Here is an 18,949-nt window from a genome sequence, read left to right as displayed (position 1 = left end):
ACCACAGCTCCACTTCCAGTTTTCTGGTGGTTAATTAGAGGTAAGTCTTATGGACTTTCTTGGCTTTGAAGGCAATCCTCAGATCTCAGCCTCCTAAGTAGTTAGGATAATAGGTGTGAGCCACCAGCACCTGGCTCTGATGATTTTTTTCATTGCTACAAATGTTGTAGAAAGCTATTAAGTTTTACCCCATTAGATGATACTTTTTTAGTAAATATCTTTACATAGTTTGAGAAGTCAGACATATTCATTTCCTAATAACCCTCTTAATAATAATAATAATAATAATAATAGAATGTAATAGTAGAGACAGGTAAATCCGATGAGGTACTTGTTTCCTTCAGTTTTTTGGTGTAAGTGTGCATAGTATAATGCTGTGTTGCCTTGCCTTTGCAGTGAAGAAGAGCTTTTGTATCTAAGTTTCATTGAAGATGTAACAGATGAAATTTTGAGAATTGGTGTATTTTCCAACAGGTTAGTATTTTACTTGTATTGTGACAGTTGACATGTACAATTAAATATTTTTCATATAGTGTTAATTTTTTAAGTTACTTCTACATATTAAGAAAAAGTAGTTTTTAAGATCATCTTGTAGTTGATACCAAGTTATAAAGATTTTTTTTTTTTTTTTTGGTCCGGTCGTGGGGCCTGACCTCTGGGCCTGGGCGCTGTCCCTCAGCTCTTCAGCTCAAGGCTAGTACTCTACCACTTGAGCCACAGCGCCACTTCTGGCTTTTTCTGCTTATGTGGTGCTGAGGAATCAAACCCAGGGCCTCAGGCATGCAAGGCAAGCGCTCTACCACTGAGCCACCTTCCCAGCCCTAAAGATTCTTTAATTCATACTTCAGGGCAAGTTCACAGTTTGGGAGACTTACGGAGACGAAAAATTATTTTATTTAAATACTGTATCTCAAGTTAGACAAAGAATGTAATCAATACCTTACTTATGTAACTGTAACCCCTCAATACAATAAATTGACACTAAATTTTTTAATACTATAACTCTCTATAACAGATGAGTAAAATACATTGAGATTTTTGCTTCCTGGGGCCAAACTTCATTTTACCATGTGCCACCATTGTGGAAATGAAAAGCATTGTTGTTCTGTTGCTACTATGGGATCTGGTAAAATAAAGACAACTCTAAAGCTAGGCTTGCGAAAAAAGTGAAATGGAAATCTTGCCTGATCAGATCGGATGTTGTCTATCTTTTTGTCCTGGGATTTGAACTCAAGGTCTTGGACTTGCCTTGCAAAGGAGGCTCTTGAGCCACCCTCACATCCCTACTAAAAAAGAAGCTGTGCTGAATCCAGCATAAACATTTCTGGGTCTAAAGTTTGCTGGGCATAAGGCCCTACTTCATGTTGTATAGCACAGGACCCCTGTGGATTCTCATGTTTTTTCAGTTGCAACAGCAGGCAAGTACAGACATTTGTAGTGAGTTATTTCTATCTCTACATCAAGTATTTAAATTTTAAGGCAGATACTTCACCATTGGTGTAAACAGCTATCCCAAAAGATCTAAGTTTTATAAAAGTTGAATTTTAAAGTTTACGTATATGCTAGGCTCTGGTGGCTCATGCTGGTAATCCTGGCTATTCAGGAGGTTCAGATCTGAGGATCCTGTTTCAAAGGCAGCTGGGGCAGGAAAGGCTGTGAGACTTATCTCCAATAAACCACTCAGAAAACCGGAAGTGGCTCTGTGGCTAGAGCACTAGCCTTTAGCTAAAGAGCTGAGGGACAGTGCCCAGGCCTAGTTCAAGCCCCACAACCAACAAAAAAAAAAAAAGTTTACATAATAGTTTCATATTGGTAAGATGAAAAAGCTTTCAAGATGTTTTTCAACAATGTGAATATACTTAACAGTATTGAACTGTACTTTTAAAAATGGTTGAGCTAGGAGCCCGTGACTTATGCTAGGATTATAGAATCCTAGCTACTCAGGAGGCTGAGATCTGAGGATCTCAGTTTGATGCCAGCCCAGGCAGAAAAGTCCGTGAGTCTTATCTCCAAAAATCTATTCAGAAAAAGCTGCAAGTGGCTCTATGGCTCAAGCCTTGAACACAGAGAGGCTCAGGAGTCTAGGCCCTCAGTTCAAGCCCCAGGACTGGCTAAAAATAAAAATAAATAAAAGGTTGAATTTGCAAATCATCTTTTTTTTTTGGGGGGGGGGTCCTGTCGTGGGGCCTGAATTCTGGGCCTGGGCGCTGTCCCTCAGCTCTGCAGCTCAAGACTAGCACTCTACCACTTGAGCCACAGGGCCACTTCCAGCTTTTTTTTTTTTTTTTTTTGCTTATGTGGTGCTGAGGAATTGAACCCAGGGCCTCATGCATGCAAGGCAAGTGCTCTACCACTGAGCCACCTTCCCAGCCTGCAAATCATCTTAAGTGAGGTAAACCAAGCTCAGAGAGACAGATGGCACATGGTCTCTCCTATATGTGGAAGCTAGATCTAAAATACACTGGGACATAAATTTTATATATATGAATCATATATATAAATATATATATATAGAATATATATATATATATAGAATATATATATATATAGAATATATATATATATATATAGAATCATATATATATATGATTCTAGGCATTCACACAGAGACCAAAGGAGAACATTCTTTTTTTTTTGGGTCCAATCGTGGGGCCTGAACTCTGGGCCTGGGCGCTATCCCTCAGCTCTTCAGCTCAAGGCTAGTGCTCTACCACTTGAGCCATAGCACCACTTCCGGCTTTTTTCTTTTTGCTTATGTGGTGCTAGGGAATCGAACCCAGGGCCTCGAGCATACAAGGCAAGCGCTCTACCACTGAGCCACCTTCCCAGCCCCAAGAACATTCTTAGGGAGGAACAGAAATGTGCAATGCCTCTGTGCCTCTGGTCATATAAAATAGTATTTATCAAAATGAATTCCAGGAAATGGAAAAAAATGGTTGAAAACTGAACATTGTGGTACACAACTGTAATCCCAGAACTTGGAGGCAAAGGCAGGAAGAATATGAGTTTAGTCAGTATTGGCTACATAGTGAGATGGTTTCCAACAAAAAAGGTTTGACAATCAAGTTTTAAAATAACTGAAATTTCCTAATTAAAATGGCAAAGATGGCAAATTTTAATGGTGTTTTAGCCACAAAATATGTATTTATACTTAAAATGTTATATTTTTCTCTTAGAATTATGAGATTATTCACTGAAGGATTTGTGAATATGTGTATGTGTATATATCTGTGTGTACATGCATGTGTTCACGTGCCAGTACTAGGGTTTGAACTCAGGGCCTTGGGTGCTGACCCTGAGCTTCTTTGCTCAGAGCTAGCACTCTACCATTTGAACCACAACTCCATTTCCAGCTTTTTGGTGATTAATTAGAGGTAAGAGTCTCCAGACTTTCCAGTCTCCTGCCTAGACTAGATCCTCGTATCTTAACCTCCTAAGTAACTAGAATTACAGACATGAGCCACCAGTGCCCAGCCCTAGCTTTCATTTTAAGACATTAAAAGTTTTAAAACATTAACATTTTTTTTTTATCATTTGTAGGTTTTTAGAACGCCTATTTGAGCGACACATAAAAGAAAATAAACACCATTTGGAAGAGGTTTGTTTTCCCTTAGAGCCTCATTAGAAAAACCTTTAAAAATTTAAAGGTTTTTTTTGTTGTAGATTTGTTGTTTGGTGGGGTGGTTTGTGTGTGTGAAGGTCCTGTAGCTTGAGCTCAAGTCGTAAGTGCTGTACCTGAGTTTTTGTATTCAAGACTACTATCATTGTGGGCGATACGAAAGCAGCAGAATGAAAATACTAATCCTCCTGAGATAGTCTGCAGACAAAAGTCATTAAATTCCATTATCTTAATAAAAGTAGTCTTATAATTACTTTCTTAATCCTAGGGGAAAATGCGCCACCTGCTGCAAGGCCTGAAGATAGACTTGGGCTGCCTGTGCGAGGAAAATTCAGACAAGCTAAATGAAGTTGACAGATTGAATGTACTTGACCTTTCAAAGGCTATGAATTCAAAACAAAATGAATTGAAACATGAAACTGATATAGCATTTCAACAGGAATATCGACAATACCAAAAGGCTTTGGATCTGTTACTGTCTGCACCAAAGAACGAGAATGAGATGTTCTCCTCACCTGGTGAATTTATCATGCCCCCCTATAAGTCAAAATATTCAGAAAATGTCACAGTTCAACAGGTGAGTGACGAAAGCAATCTTGGACCAGCAACTTGGGGTGAAAACCATCCAGGAATTTCAGACCATTTAATAGACCACCAAACCTCTGTACATGTCATTGAAGGTGACAATGACACTGAAAAGGCTGAGACTTCGAGTGAATTATATTCTCTTAGCACATTACTGTCCCCATCTGGTCAGGTCTCTGGCATCAAAGGTGACAATAATCATGACAAGGAATTACCAACTCATCAAATCATGGAAATGAGCATTGAAGACTGCGCTTTAGATATTTGATCATCATTAATAAATACCCCAGATGGCCAGTAACTCAATATATTTTCTTTGTTTTTCTCTTATATGTTAAGATTTCTGTATAGTTTTCAATGCTAATTAATAAATGGTTATAAATTTAGTGGATTTATAAAACACATTTATTACTGTCTAAAGAATCTAAGCAGCCGGGCGCTGGTGGCTCACGCCTGTAATCCTAGCTTACTCAGGAGGCTGAGATCTGAGGATCGCGGTTCAAAGCCAGCCCGGGCAGGAGAGACCGTGAGACTCCTATCTCCAATAAACCACCAGAAAACCGGAAGTGGCGCTGTAGCTCAAGTGGTAGAGCGCTCGCCTTGAGCTGAAGAGCTGAGGGACAGCGCCCAGGCCCGGAGTTCAAGCCCCATGACCGACAAAAAAAAAGAATCTAAGCAATGTAGGTAAAGTCCTTTGCTCTGCATCTCCTAAGACTACACTCAAAGCAGCATTCCAGATCTGATCTCATCCAGTAACTTGCAGAGGGAGCATCTGCTTCCAGTCTCTTTAGTTATTGGCAGAATTCTTCTTGCAGCTACAGATTTCACAGCTTCATTTTCCTGCTTGATGGTAGCCAGACTGCCTTCAGTTTCCTGTCACTAGGCCCTCAAGCACACGGCTATTGCCTTTTCTAGACTTATATTAGCCTCTCTGGACAAGCAAAGAAAACTGCCAGTAAGATGGAGTCTCACCTTTGCCATTTGTTTTTGGTTTCAAGCAAGGTCACAGGATTCTCCCGCACTTAAGAGTTGTGAGGATACTATTCAGGGAGTCGATGTCCAAGGGTGGATAGTTGTGTAATCCAGGAGCATATTTTACGCATAGACTTCTCAGGCAATGGGAAATAGCTTGTGGTCGTTAACAGGTTTTGAAGTAGAACACCTTTCTACAGTGTCTTTGACTTTCCTTCTCACTTTTCCTCAATATTAAAAGCCCAAGGAACTTTTTCATTATGAGTAAGCTGGGCACTTCTCAGCATCTGAAATATCGTCATCTCTTGTGAGTCCCAACACTTTATCAGACGTGTCTGCTACCCTCCCCTTATGCTTTACATCATGAGGAAAATCCTCACCATGAAGTCTCAGGACAGACACCTCTGATAATGTGCTTTCAACTATTTATAATGATATGATTGAATATTAAATACCTGTCATATATACTTTCATTCCAAGCCACTCGGGAGGATAGAGTATTATCCCAGTCTTAAAAACAATGACCTCAGCAGGGTGCCGGTGGCTCACGTCTGTAATCCTCGCTACACAGGAGGCTGAGATCTGAGGATCACGGTTCAAAGCCAGTCCAGGCAGGAAAGTCCGTGAGACTCTTCTCTCCAATAAACCACTAGGAAACTGGAAATGGTGCTATGGCTCAAGTGGTAGAGTGCTTACCTTGAGCTGAAGAGCGCAGGGACAGCGCCCAGGCCCAGAGTTCAAGCTCCACGACCAACTAAAAACAACAACAAAAAAAAACAATGGCCTCCAACTTTTGACTAAACCACTGTTTCCAAAAGGAAACAGTTCCAATATCAGTCTCCGTGGAGCTAGGAAAGCTACTGGTTGTAAAAGGAGTCTCCCAAGCTTTCTTGTCTAGGCTAGCCTTTGAACTGTCATCACTTTTTTTTTTGCTTTGCATAAAACCTTGCTGGAAGCAAATTCTCCTAAATATCCAAAGAATTTCTATTATATTTATATAATTTGTGTGTACATATATGTATATCATCTTTTTAATACATCTACTTCAATCTCCATCACCAAAATAGTATAATATATATTATAAATAATATTTTATGCCGGGTGCTAGTGGCTCACTCATCTGTAATCCTAGCTACTCAGGAAGCTGAGATCTGAGGACTTATCTCTAATAAACTACTCAGAAAAAACCTAAGTCGCGCTATGGCTCAGGGACAGTGGCCAGGCCCTGAGTTCAAGCTCTAGGACCAGCCAAAAAAAAAGTATTATATATATTTATGTAATATATATTTACTTTGTGGTATTTTTCATACCAACTTAGACTTTCATATCAACCTGTCTGAAATGAAGCTGGCTGTATCACACTCATCAGTTATCAGTTTATCAGACATTGCTATACTCTCCTCCCTCCTCTGTGTTTCTTGCTAGACATTTCTTTCTGGAAGTTTCTAAGGAATCACAGGTCCAGTTTCTTTTCTGATCCTGTCAAAATGTTTTAATACTAAATTCTAGGGCTTTCTGGGTGCTTTACAATAGATGCTCTAGAAGAAAATAAAAAGAGCAATTAGAATTCCATTATAATAAAATGAGAACTTACTGTGCTGGAACCATCTAGAAAATTCCACCCAATGTCCTTCATGACGGCAGGCACTCCTGCCTGATCAGTGGAAGCACTGGTTTATATAGCCTATTTCTTGCAGCAGTGTACATTTTGGTACGAAATTAATATGGAACTAAAAGACACTAAGATATATGAAGCCTTGTGGATCTGGCAGAGAGTAACATCCTAACATGGTAAACCATAAAATTTCAAAGTCCAAGAACATACACTTACTTGTATTTAGAATTTTTTTCATACCAACTTGGATTAAAATTTTTTAATTACTTGGCTCTTCAGAATGACAGGCTTTTAAGAGTGACAGATTTATTACAACAGGAATACAAGTATGTCATATATTACTCTTTATTTAGACTTTCATTTTACAATATGTTCTTGTCAACAGGACACTTCAAAATGTTTAAGCCAAATAGAAAAGCATTTCGTAATCTTACCATTGGAAAAATAAAACCAGAAAAATACCTGCCCGTGGTTTGTACCTGGGAAGTACTTCTGACTCCATTCTTCTGGGGAACTGTCTCACTTGTCTATTATTATTATTATTATTATTATTATTAAAAGTTTTTAGGACAGTTTTAGATTTAAAATTGCTCTCTTGTTCCTGAGAAGTGTGTGCACTTTCAATGTTTACTTTCCTCGGTGTATCTAGAGCTTTCCCCTCGGGCAGCTGGTTTCCGGTAAGTTGGTTAGGCTGGCTTACACTGCAGATGGCAGTGCTGTCTCATGGAGGATGGCTTTTCTAGTTCTCAGAGTAGTGAGCTCAACCGCTTTAGAACTGATAGGGGAACCAGAACAATGCCTAGAACATGGTAATTGCTCCAAATAACTACAGGTTGGACATTCTGGAAGCTCTCTATTGTGAGCAAACAGCCTCGGAAGGGAAAAGGAGATGGCTTTTAATATGAATGTACTACTTCATTCTCACCGGCTCAATATAATTGGACAAGGCAAGACACCAGATGGCTCTGCCCAGTGGGATGGACCCAAACAAGATGGAGGGAGGGGATCCAGTACCTAAAACTGATCCTGGGAGTAAAGTTAGGAGATTAAGGAGGGAGCTAAAGTGTAAGTATCTCTTGGAAACCACAGCAATTCCTGGTACCCTCACAAATTTCAACTGTGTTTTGGAGAAGAGTTCCAACTATCATAAGTCATTCTCTTCTTTCAGTTAGAAAAAACAATACAGCTTCTTAAAGGCTGCGTGTGTGTGTGCACACATGCGTGCGCACCAGTACTACAACTTGAGTGAGGTCTTGTGCTCTCAGCTTTTTTGCTCAAGTCTACTGCTCTACAACTTAGCCACACCTCCACTTCTGGCTTTTTGCTTGTTAATTTGGAAATAAGAGTTTCCTGGACATTTTTGCTGGGGCTGGCTTTGAACTGCAATCCTCAGACCTCAGGTCCCTGAGTAGCGAGGATTACAGGCGTGAGCCACCAGTACCTGGCTTCTTCAAAGTTTCTTTGATAATATGAACCTGAATTTGGAAGAGAAAGAAAGGGAGGGGAGGGGAGAGGAATAGAGGTGGAGAGAGAGAGGGAGAGGGAGAGACTACAGATTTTGGTGGAAGGATTCTACGGAAACAATAAGCCACCGAGAGTAACTGGACAGTGAGAGGCGGTGAATTTTCTGGGGTCAACCCTCAGACTCCCAAGCCCCAACTCTCCTAACTGGGCTAAGTCTGAGTAAGGTAATACTGCAGCTTGTGTGAAGACTAAGATGTCCAGCACAGACCATCACAGACCACTTACTCTTCCTTGTCATCCTACATACTCTAATCCTTCTCTTTGAAATGCTTATAAAACAATGTCCATCATTACTGTCTTAAATATAAAGCAATACATATATAAAAACTCAGATTATGGTTGTTTTTCAAAAGTGCTTAAAACCATCCTATGTCATTGTTTTACACTTCATTTTTCCAACCCCCAAAAGGTCAAACTCATTTAGATTTATGAATAATACTGAAAAGAAATAGTGAATCTGATTCTCCTATATTTTAATGTGCCTTCATTCTTGTTTCTTCTGTGTGAATTGACTGGTTTCAGTATTGTAGCAAGTTGAGTTCTTGTTTGGAAAATACAGAAGGTACAAATATATAGAATTTTTAGGATAAAAAATTTTCTGAATATAAAAATGCTTTCCATACTTCAAAATAACACTTTTAGCTTCTCATTAGAGTTCTGGGCTCGGTAAACAGACCATGAAGTACCCAAGGGTTTTTTGTTTTGTTTTTTCTTTTTACATAACAAAAGATAACAAATTTTTAAATACAAAGTTATGTAAGGACCACTCAATCTGTGGATCATTCCCACAGAATGTTCAGTTTCTAGCTGAGAAAACCCCTAAATAGTTTAGTCATAAAACTCCATTATCAAAACCTAGCTTAAGATGGAAATCTATGAGCCATTAGGATTTCCCAGAATAACCCAGCGTAGCTTCAGTAAAACAGAGAATTGTCTAGAAAATACAATCTCCAAAATGTGTGCAAGTACTGCAAATCAGACAGACCAGGGCAGGACAGTCCTGTCCTGTCCAAGTCATGTCCTTGTTTGTCCTCCAGCACAGTTCTGAGGTCCCGAATCCCCTTCTTCAGCCTTGTGCTTTGCATGTTGCCTTCAGTGCGTAGCTATTCATCATGGCCTTTCCGGATGCATCTTCACATGGCTCAAGTGTTGAGGAGCAAGTGTGATGGCTGGGCAGTGTGGGAGCTTAGATGAGCCTGGAGCTTTTCAGGAACTGAATGAGAGCTCTGTACACGAACGTGTACTGGCAGAGGGTCTGCACCAGCATCATCCTCTGCTGTCTCAACATACCCAGCACTCTCGGGATGTCCAGCACCTAGGGAAGAGCAGCGATGGTGAAGGCTAGGGAAGCTGCTGTTCCAGCAGGAGGCTGGCTTGCTGGAGGGAGGCACGGCTCAAGTGGTAGAAGCTCGCTAGAACAGGGCAGTCTCCTCTAACCCACAGTGGCCTACATCTGAGTCATTTTAACTGCAAACAGGACATCTGCCGGGCACTGGTGCCTCACACCTATAATCTTGGCTACTCAGGAGGCTGAGACTTAAGGATTGCAGTTCAAAGCCATCCTGGGCAGGCAAGTCCATTAGATTCTTACCTCCAGTTAACCAGAAGTGGAGCTGTGGCTCAAAGTGGTAGAGCACTAGCTTTGAACACAAAATCTTAGGGATAGCCTAGGCCCCAAGCCCCACAATGGACCAAAAAACAAACAAACAAACAAACAAAAACAAACAAAAAATATATGACATCCATATGGAATGTTCCTCAACATTCTTTGGCTAGCTGGGTCTGGTTATAAGTCATCTCTCATCAGATAACCAAGACTGAACAAAAGCTAACTGTTGCCAACTGTGACCCAGCACTTGGGCTCAGCATTTCCCACAGAGCGCACTGGGCTGCACTCATCATCTTTGAAATGTTGGTTGATATTATGGGAAAAAGTTTTGCATTCAAATTGGAAAAATAACAACAAATGGATAAAACTAAACAGCCTTATTTACACATGACCTCTCAGTCTTCAGTCTGCTAGCTAGAACTGAGAAATCTGCAAAACTTACTCTTGTCAGCAATACATAACATGCTGAGGTCACCACAGTCCCGGGCAATGTGATCACAAAGACCTCCTAGTCTCTTCTCCTTTCTAGTCTGATTTCCAGCCCTCCGATCTTCCCACCAAAAAAGGTCAGGCTTAATCTAAGGCGTCACCTCATTGTGTTCCAGACAGGCAATCATGATCTCTGACAAGATGACCACGCCAGTCCTTCCCACTCCGGCACTGCAGTGGACCAACAGTGGAGGGTTGGGGCTCTTTGGTTCACCTGTACTATTTGTGTGGCGTCGAACAGATTGGATCTCTTCAAGGTATGCTGTAAAGAATAACATTAAAAAAAAAACTGCATGTTCATAGCCATTGTTAAGAATACTGCAGATAGCCGGGCACCAGTGGCTCACACCTGTGATCTCAGCTACTCAGGAGGCCAAGATCTGAGGATCCTGGCTCAAAGCCAGCCTGGACAGGAAAGTCCATGAAATTCTCATCTCCAATTAATCACCAGAAAACTTCAAGTGGAGCTGTGGCTCAAAGTGGTAAAGTGCTAGCCTTGAGCACAAAAGCTCAGGGACAGCGCCCAGACCCTGAGTTCAAGTCTCCAACTGACAAAATAAAAACAAAACAAAACAAAAAAGAACACTGTAGATAATAAAGCTGGGCACCAGGGAACCAGTCCCAACCCCTCCCTGCGACCTACGGGCAGAGCCAGCACCTCAAACAATGAAAGGGAGGACAGACACAGAAAAGCAATAGACACACTACTTGCTAACAAAACTGGCCCTTAAAAACAACTTACTTGAAGTCCCCCCACCACAAAACATTCCTGTTCTTTATTTTAAAACAAGTCCCATCAGGAGGCTGAGATCTGAGGATCAAGCTTTGAAACTAGCCTGGGCAAACAAATTCCCCAAACTCATCTCCAATTAACCAGTAAAAAGCCGGAAGTAGACATGTGGCTCAAATGGTGAAGTACCAGCCTTAAGAGAAAACGTGCAAGTCCCCGAATTCAAGCCCTAGTACTGGCACAAAAAGAACTATAAAAAATAATAATAATTTTTAAAAACTAAACCAAGTCCCAAGTCCCAAATCCCAACCTAAGGAACAGATTTCAGAAGCCTAAGCCTGAAGCTCTCCTGGAACAGACACTTACATAAGAAGCCCTTGAGGTCTTCAGGACAGCCATGCTCAGGCCAGTCTGTGTACTGGAGATGCCACACTGTCCTCTCCTGTCCGGTGAGGAGGTGCTTCATCTTCAAGCCTGTGGTGGCATAGCAGCCAGAGTCGGTGCGGAATCGGGTGGTGATCTTAAACCTTCCATAGGTGACAGTGTTATGCCTGGAACCAAGTCGTGGCCAATACCTGAAGCTCTTCTCTCTCCCACCCTCCTGTGAAAGACAAGCAGGGTTCAACAGCAGCACAGGATCCAGCCGCAGACCCAGAGAACCTGAAATGCAGTGCCCCAGTCCCACCCTGCCCTTTCCTCTACAGACCAAGGAAATCAAGGAAGAGAATGAGCGCATACCTCTTCCGCCGTCACCATCGCTATAATCGCAACTCCCTGCTCCCATACCATCTGCCAGAAATCCTGACAGGTATTCTGTAATGGACCCTGGGTGGCAATATAATCCCACTCAATTCCACTAACAGAGACCTGAAATCAGAAAAAGGTTATAAATTACTCTGTGCATGAAAAACATCTAGATATATTCATGGCACAACTGAAAAATGGACTGGGTTATTCAGCAGTTAGGACATACCTTATGCTTTTCTTTGAAGACAATGCCCTTTACCCTACATAAATATACATATGTATGTATGTATATACACACATACACTTTGCATATATATGTAGATGAATATATATACTTCATACATATATGTATATTCTTTATATATCTGTAGACATATGTGTGTATGTATATGTGTGTATGTGAATTCATGTAGCAATCTGCTAACCCTGAAATCTCTGTTTTTAATATAAATGAAAATGCTTCCTACTAACTGAATAGAAATATACTGTGCCAGGCACATAGGAAGTACTCAATAAGCAGCTATGATTGCTGTGACATTTCAAAAATACCAACTTCAAAGTACCGAGATTTCAAACACAATTTCCACAAGGAGCTAGTGGCTTATGACTGTAATCCTAGATAATCTGCAGGCTGAGATCTGAGGATCAAGGTTCTAAGTCAGCCTGGACAGACAAATCTGGGACCCTTAACCAGCAAAAAGCGAGAAGTGAATCTATGGCTCAAGTGGTAGAGTGCCATACTTGAATGAAAAAACTAACCAAGAATGCAAGACCCTGAATTCAAGCCCCAGTACTAGCACAAAAACAAACATAAATAAAACACAATTTCCCGTCACAAAGTATTAAATATCTTGGAAAATGGGCTAATAATCAAGCCAAAACCTAAGTTAAATGTCAGATTTCTAGGGGAAAAAAAATTTTCATATTTAAATGTTTTCTCATCTTGATCTTCTGAGTCAAGATTCCTCTCCAGAATAATACTAAGTTTTCCACTTGAGATTTAACACACTTGAACGGTATCTAATGTCACAGAGTCATTGCGGGATTTACAGTCAGGAAAGGAAACCTGGGCTAAATCTTAGCTCCAGGATCCAAGGATTCAAAACATGGAACACCTTGTCCAGGCCTATTCCACACACTCTCCCACCCTCTCCCTGAGCACCTGCTCAGTGAGCATGGGGTGGACACAAATGACCTCAAGGGTTGGACAGATGGGCACCCCTCAACTGAGGTCCTGTAACAGTGGGAGATTGAGAGGTCAACCCAATCTGCCCAATTCTGAAGCTCAAACTCTTTCCATGACTCTTCCATTTGCCACTGAAGACTGAAATGAACTATAGAAGCACACCTCCATTCAATTCTTATTTATCCACTCATAAAAGACTAGATCAGATATTCAAAAGAAAGAAAAACAGGCCAGGTATCAGTGGCTCACACCTAGAATCTAGAGACTCCAGAGGCTGAGATCTGAGGATTGACGTTCCAAGCCAGCCCCATCCCGCCCAGGCCAGGGAAGGAAAATCCTAGAGAGATTTTTTTTTTTGGGGGGGGGGGTGGGCAGCCCTAGGGCTTGAACTTAGGGCCTGGGCACTGTCCCACACACTGAGCCTCTTTTGCTCAAAGCTAGCATTCTATCACTTGAGCCACAGCACCATTTGAAATCGAACCCAAGAGGGCTTTATGCATGCTAGGCAATCACTCTACCACTAGGCCACATTCCCAGCCCCCTAGAGACTTATCTCCACTTAACCACAAAAAGCCAGAAGTGGAGCTGTGGCTCAATTGGTAGAGTGCTAGCCTTGAACAAAAAAGCTCAGGAACAGTGCTCTGGCCTTAAGTTCAAGCCCCAGTACTGGCACTAAAAACAAACAAACAAACAAAACCTCAGAATACTACGTGCATAGATTCCTCAAACCATTAAAGGTACAAATGAGCACATACAGATTGCCAAGTGTTCAGAAAACCCTCAGGGGTAAGACTGGTCTCGTAGCAAATAAGATTTGCACGCTGAAGAAAATGTGGGAAAGAAGAAAATCAGCTCCTGGCTACAAAAGCATACCCAGAAGACAGAGTACTGGGCTGCATTCAGCCACCAGTTGCAAGTGATCCCTTTCCCGTTTTAATGGGGGCAACGCTGCCCTGGTTAAATGGCCTCACCCTGCTTCCTGGGAAATGGTGCTGCTTCCTAGAGCAAGGTGATACTCAAAAGCAATCAAAAATTATATTAAGTAAAATAAGCCAGAGAAGCATAGGTTGCATGGTTTTCCTCATTGCTGGTAGCTAGCATATGTCTATAAATTTACAAGTAAACACACTGGACGGTTCAAAGAAAAATACACTGGCACACGATAAATTATACAGGTCTCTAGACAGTCACACGCATTGAGACTAAAGGAAGATATTCTTAGGGGAGGAACACAAAGGTACAATACCTATGTTCATCAGAGCATATAGATTTTATTGCAGGGTGCCAGTGGCTCACGCCTGTTATCCTACTACTCAGAAGGCTGAACTCTGGGACCGCAGTTTGAAGCCAGCCTGGGCAAAAAAGTCACTGTGAGAGTCTCATCTCCAACTAACCACTCAAAATCTGGAAGTGGTGCAATGACTCAAAGTGATAGAGTACTAGCCTTGAGCAAAAGAGCTCAGAGACAGCACCCAAGCCCTGAGTTCAAGCCCCACAACCAACACATACACACAAAAAATGTATCAAAACAAACTCCAGGAAATAGAAACAAGAGGTTTTCTTCTTTGTTGCTGTTTCTGTTTTCTTTTCCTTTTGTCTTGTTTGTTCATTTACCTGTCTTTAGGAGGATAAGGCAACACAGAAATAGAGTGACAAAGAGTGAACAAATGCAGCAGTGGTACTCACTGGACACTGTGGAAAATGAACTATACAACTTGTGGTTGGGGACCACAAGGGAAAAACTGGGAGAAGAGTGAGGGAAGGGGTGACATTGTCCAAAAGGAAACGTACTCATTACCTGACTGACTTAACTGAAACTCCTCTGTACATCACCTTTATAATAATCATTCAAAATGCACAAAGAAAAAAGAAGAAAGCACAAACATAAATACAAAACTTGCAAAAATAGATGAAATAAAAACGACAGTGACCATGCCAAGAAAACAGGTGACTCCTTCCTAAATAAAAGCTTTGTGAATGTCATCCAAAAGCCCAAACACCAGGCTGGGGACATCTTGGGTGGCAGAGCACCCACCAAGCATGCCCTGGGGGGTACCCCAAAGCCACCACTACCACCAAAACAAAACAGAAGCAGCCTGACACGTTAGCTACACAGAAGAAAACAAAAACGCATGCAGTTTTGTGGTGAGGGAAAACTAGCAATTTGGCAGCTCCGGTGAGAACTGATGAACCTGAAAGAAGACTGCAGCCTGAGAGAGACAAAGTTCTAAAGCTAGCAAGGAAAGTGCTCCCTGAGTCCTGGTAACAATACTGGAACACAGTGGTTAGCCTCGCCTGGGGAGGACTTAACTTCATCAGCCTCAGTCTGATTCTTTTTTTTTTTCCTAGCTCTGGTATATGAATTCTCCAGCTTATAACATAGTTGTCAACACGGTTCAAAACCAGGGCATTTGTAGAATACAAACACGAATACAATTCTGACCATTCTGATAACCCCAGGCCATTCGGCTCCTCTCTCACCTTAATATGTGAAGCGTTGATGTAGCCGGTGTTGTTTTCCTTAGTGGGGACCAGCTCCACTCTGGCGTCCTCGTAGGGAAGCACGTCCTGGAACCGGTTCCGCTCTGCATTTTCAGGAAGGCGGGCGGTGGAGCACTCCCCATCCACCAGCCGTCTCTTAAGAATCCTCTCATATTCGGTGAACACTGTTCCCTGCTCTAACCGCTGCTCCAGGACTTTGCACTGTGCAAGAGAATGTGTGGAATACAATGAATGCGGTCACATGCTGTGGCACGCCACGGCGTGCTTCACAAAGCTCGTCTTCTGCCTCAAGGCTGCATTACCAAATATTGAAAAGTCTACCCACAGTTAAACTGAAAAAGAAGTTAACAGGGAAAACTGGTGAGAACATATGGAAACAATAATCTATTTCTAGAGTTGAAAACCAGCCCCAAGCAAACTGTTAAAAATCTGTTGTCTCTAACTACCTTTCTCTAAAGTGAATCCCTGCACCACCACCACCCCCCCCCCCCCGCCACCCCAACGTGAACATGAATTCTCCTGGCAAACAGTAAACCTCCACAGGAGGATTAGTTCCAATGTCTGGGAACAATGCTCCAACCTGTAAAAAGTGACATGTGAGATACTAAAAAGCAAACACTGATTTTTACCTCCAGATCCAGTTGTTAGAAGATTCCTGTCTGACTTTGAGATAACAAAATCTCATAGAAAATACACCTCCCCCCAAGAGGAAATTTTACAAGGGTTAGTGGACTATATACTCTTGAGATTAAAAAAAAAAAAAAAAGTTTCAGTGTAATGAAATCAGTCGTGTGTGTGTGTGTGTGTGTGTGTGTGTGTGTGTGTGTGTGTGTGTGTGTGTGTGTGTGTGTGTGTGTGTGTGTGTGTGTGTGTGTGTGTGTGTGTGTGTGTGTGTGTGTGTGTGTGTGTGTGTGTGTGTGTGTGTAATTTGTTCTCATCTTTTCTTAATTTTGCCAGTCATGGGGCCTGAACTCTGGGCCTGGGCGTTGTCCCTCAGGTCTTCAGCTCAAGGCTAGTGCTCTACCACTTGAGCCACAGCACCACTTCCAGCTTTTTCTGCTTATGTGGTGCTGAGGAATCGAACCCAGGGCCTCATGCATGCAAGGCAAGCACTCTACACTGAGCCACCTTCCCAGCCCCATTTGTTCTGATCTTTAAGGCTAGCAAAAATCAACTGCCCCAAGTGACTAAAAGAAGGCAAAGGAGCATATTCAGAACAACACTCACTCAACACTGGAACCTAAAATTATCTATCAAGACATTAGACATCCATTTGCCCAGTACTATTCAATCATTCTAAAAGAATTCACAGAAACCACAACCAAGGCACTCATGTTCCGCCTTCCTGGGCACCGCTGGGAAGGCAGGAAGCCAGGTGTGGCGTACGTACCCTCTCATCATTCGTCGCTCTGGTAGACACTTCCTTCCCTTCATCAGGCAGAGGCAATCGAGACAGGGAGAGTCCGTTGAGGGCAGCCAACTTAAGGGGGCCAATTTTTTTTGCATCCACTCGAGACTTTTTCATTCCCTGGAAATATATATCCGAGCATATATATTTAATATACACACAGAGAGCCCTTTGGAAATCAGACTCAATGGCCACAGCCTGGAAACAAACTGAGTGTCCTCCTTCCCTCCTTTGCACATCTGTTTAGCAAACATTAGGAGGAAGACATTCCTTTCAAGGCCAAAGCTCTGATAAGGCCTCCCTTTTGAAACTCAATTGGTTGCGACTCTGTTGCAATGAGAAGGTGGGGCTCCAGACAGGCAGCATTCCTTCAAATGCTGAAATTCAAATCTCTCTCTCTCTCTCTCTCTCTCTCTCTCTCTCTCTCTCTCTCTCTCTCTCCTACCCCCTCTCTCTCTCTCCCTCTCCCTTTTTCTCTCCCCCTTCTCTCTCTCTCTCTCTCACACACACACACACACACACACACACACACACACACACACACACACACACACACACACACACACACACACACACTGCAGTCCCCCAAAACCTTTCAAGTGCCATTGTTTGATTGTTGTAATAATCCTACATTTTTTAAATAAGTCTTAAAAACTATTCTGAAAAAAATTACATGCTTTCCTTTTGAGCACTGCCTTCCCATGTCTACATTCTATGGCAAAATTGTGTGACCCAGGCTGCATCATTATTGTATTGTTTTTATTTTTTTTTATTTTTGGGTCCAGTCGTGGGGCCTGAACTCTGGGCCTGGACACTGTCCCTCAGCTCTTCAGCTCAAGGCTAGCACTCTACCACTTGAGCCACAGCGCCACTTCCGGCTTTTTTCTTTTTGCTTATGTGGTGTTGAGGAAGTGAACCCAGGCCTCAGGCATGCAAGGCAAGCGCTCTACCACTGAGCCACCTTCCCAGCCCCTATTGTATTGTTTTTAGAATGGCCATGTTTTTATTTTTATTTTTTTTTTTATTTGTTTTTGGGTCCGGTCGTGGGGCCTGAACTCTGGGCCTGGGCGCTGTCCCTCAGCTCTTCAGCTCAAGGCTAGCTCTCTACCACTTGAGCCACAGCGCCACTTCCGGCTTTTTTCTTTTTGCTTATGTGGTGCTGAGGAATCGAACCCAGGGCCTCGAGCATGCAAGGCAAGCGCTCTACCACTGAGCCACCTTCCCAGCCCTGGCCATGTTTTTAAAGCAGGAAAATAACTGGCTGAAATTTCCATCAGGAAGATAAGAGTGTAAGAGAGAACAACAACAGAATTTCTACCTATTGAAAATAGGCATTTCCTGAAGTTATTATTAAACAATGATTTTCCACTCAATAGGAAGTAAGTCTAAGAAAGCTAAGTCTCCTTGGATATTTATTCTATACTTTCTTAGAAGCCACAATAAGTAGGCCCAACTTGAAAGAAATGGTTTGCTCTTTCTGTCTTAAATGAAATCAGGTTTATTCCAGTTCTACCAAACCAGAAAAGGTTACAAAACCCCAATATCAAAATAATATGAAAGGAGTGGCACTGATCACGATGCATTGTCCTTAAGGATAATTTAAAATAATATTAAAAGGAGCCGGGCGCTGGTGGCTCACGCCTGTAATCCTAGCTACTCAGGAGGCTGAGATCTGAGGATCGCGGTTCAAAGCCAGCCCGGGCAGGAGAGACCGTGAGACTCCTATCTCCAATAAACCACCAGAAAACCGGAAGTGGCGCTGTAGCTCAAGTGGTAGAGCGCTCGCCTTGAGCTGAAGAGCTGAGGGACAACGCCCAGGCCCAGAGTTCAAGCCCCACGACCGACAAAAAAAAAAAAAAATAATAATAATAATAATAATATTAAAAGGAGAACATAAAGAAAAAGATACTAGGGTGAGAAAAGAAAATGCTGCAAGACTGCTACTGTAATTGAAGAATAAGAT

General features: G+C 42.1%; 2 protein-coding genes across 6 annotated transcripts in view; one reads left to right on the top strand and one right to left on the bottom strand.

Annotated features, from left to right (window-relative positions):
* The window catches only part of Spata7 (spermatogenesis associated 7), a 29,123-nt gene extending 24,533 nt beyond the window's left edge, over positions 1-4,590 (top strand). For all 4 annotated transcript variants that reach the window (XM_070028387.1, XM_070028407.1, XM_070028409.1 and 1 more), the window contains 3 exons: positions 397-474; positions 3,541-3,598; positions 3,888-4,590. In XM_070028387.1, the coding sequence (XP_069884488.1) occupies positions 397-474; positions 3,541-3,598; positions 3,888-4,472 (721 nt within the window). In that variant the 3' untranslated portion in view covers positions 4,473-4,590. The remainder of the gene's footprint in view (positions 1-396; positions 475-3,540; positions 3,599-3,887) is intronic.
* A 2,530-nt stretch (positions 4,591-7,120) lies between these two features.
* Positions 7,121-18,949, bottom strand: part of Ptpn21 (protein tyrosine phosphatase non-receptor type 21) — a 71,690-nt gene continuing 59,861 nt past the window's right edge. For both annotated transcript variants that reach the window (XM_070028363.1, XM_070028372.1), the window contains exons 14-19: positions 16,969-17,106; positions 15,558-15,779; positions 11,882-12,010; positions 11,510-11,744; positions 10,515-10,675; positions 7,121-9,630 (exon numbers count right to left, since the gene is read on the bottom strand). In XM_070028363.1, the coding sequence (XP_069884464.1) occupies positions 9,502-9,630; positions 10,515-10,675; positions 11,510-11,744; positions 11,882-12,010; positions 15,558-15,779; positions 16,969-17,106 (1,014 nt within the window). In that variant the 3' untranslated portion in view covers positions 7,121-9,501. The remainder of the gene's footprint in view (positions 9,631-10,514; positions 10,676-11,509; positions 11,745-11,881; positions 12,011-15,557; positions 15,780-16,968; positions 17,107-18,949) is intronic.

Source organism: Dipodomys merriami, unplaced genomic scaffold (genome assembly GCF_024711535.1).
Source record: "Dipodomys merriami isolate MVZ:Mamm:240054 unplaced genomic scaffold, mDipMer1.0.p SCAF_1, whole genome shotgun sequence".
Lineage (NCBI taxonomy): Eukaryota > Metazoa > Chordata > Mammalia > Rodentia > Heteromyidae > Dipodomys > Dipodomys merriami.
The sequence above is the reverse complement of the archived record's forward strand: the minus strand, read 5'-3'. Positions and strand labels throughout refer to the sequence as shown.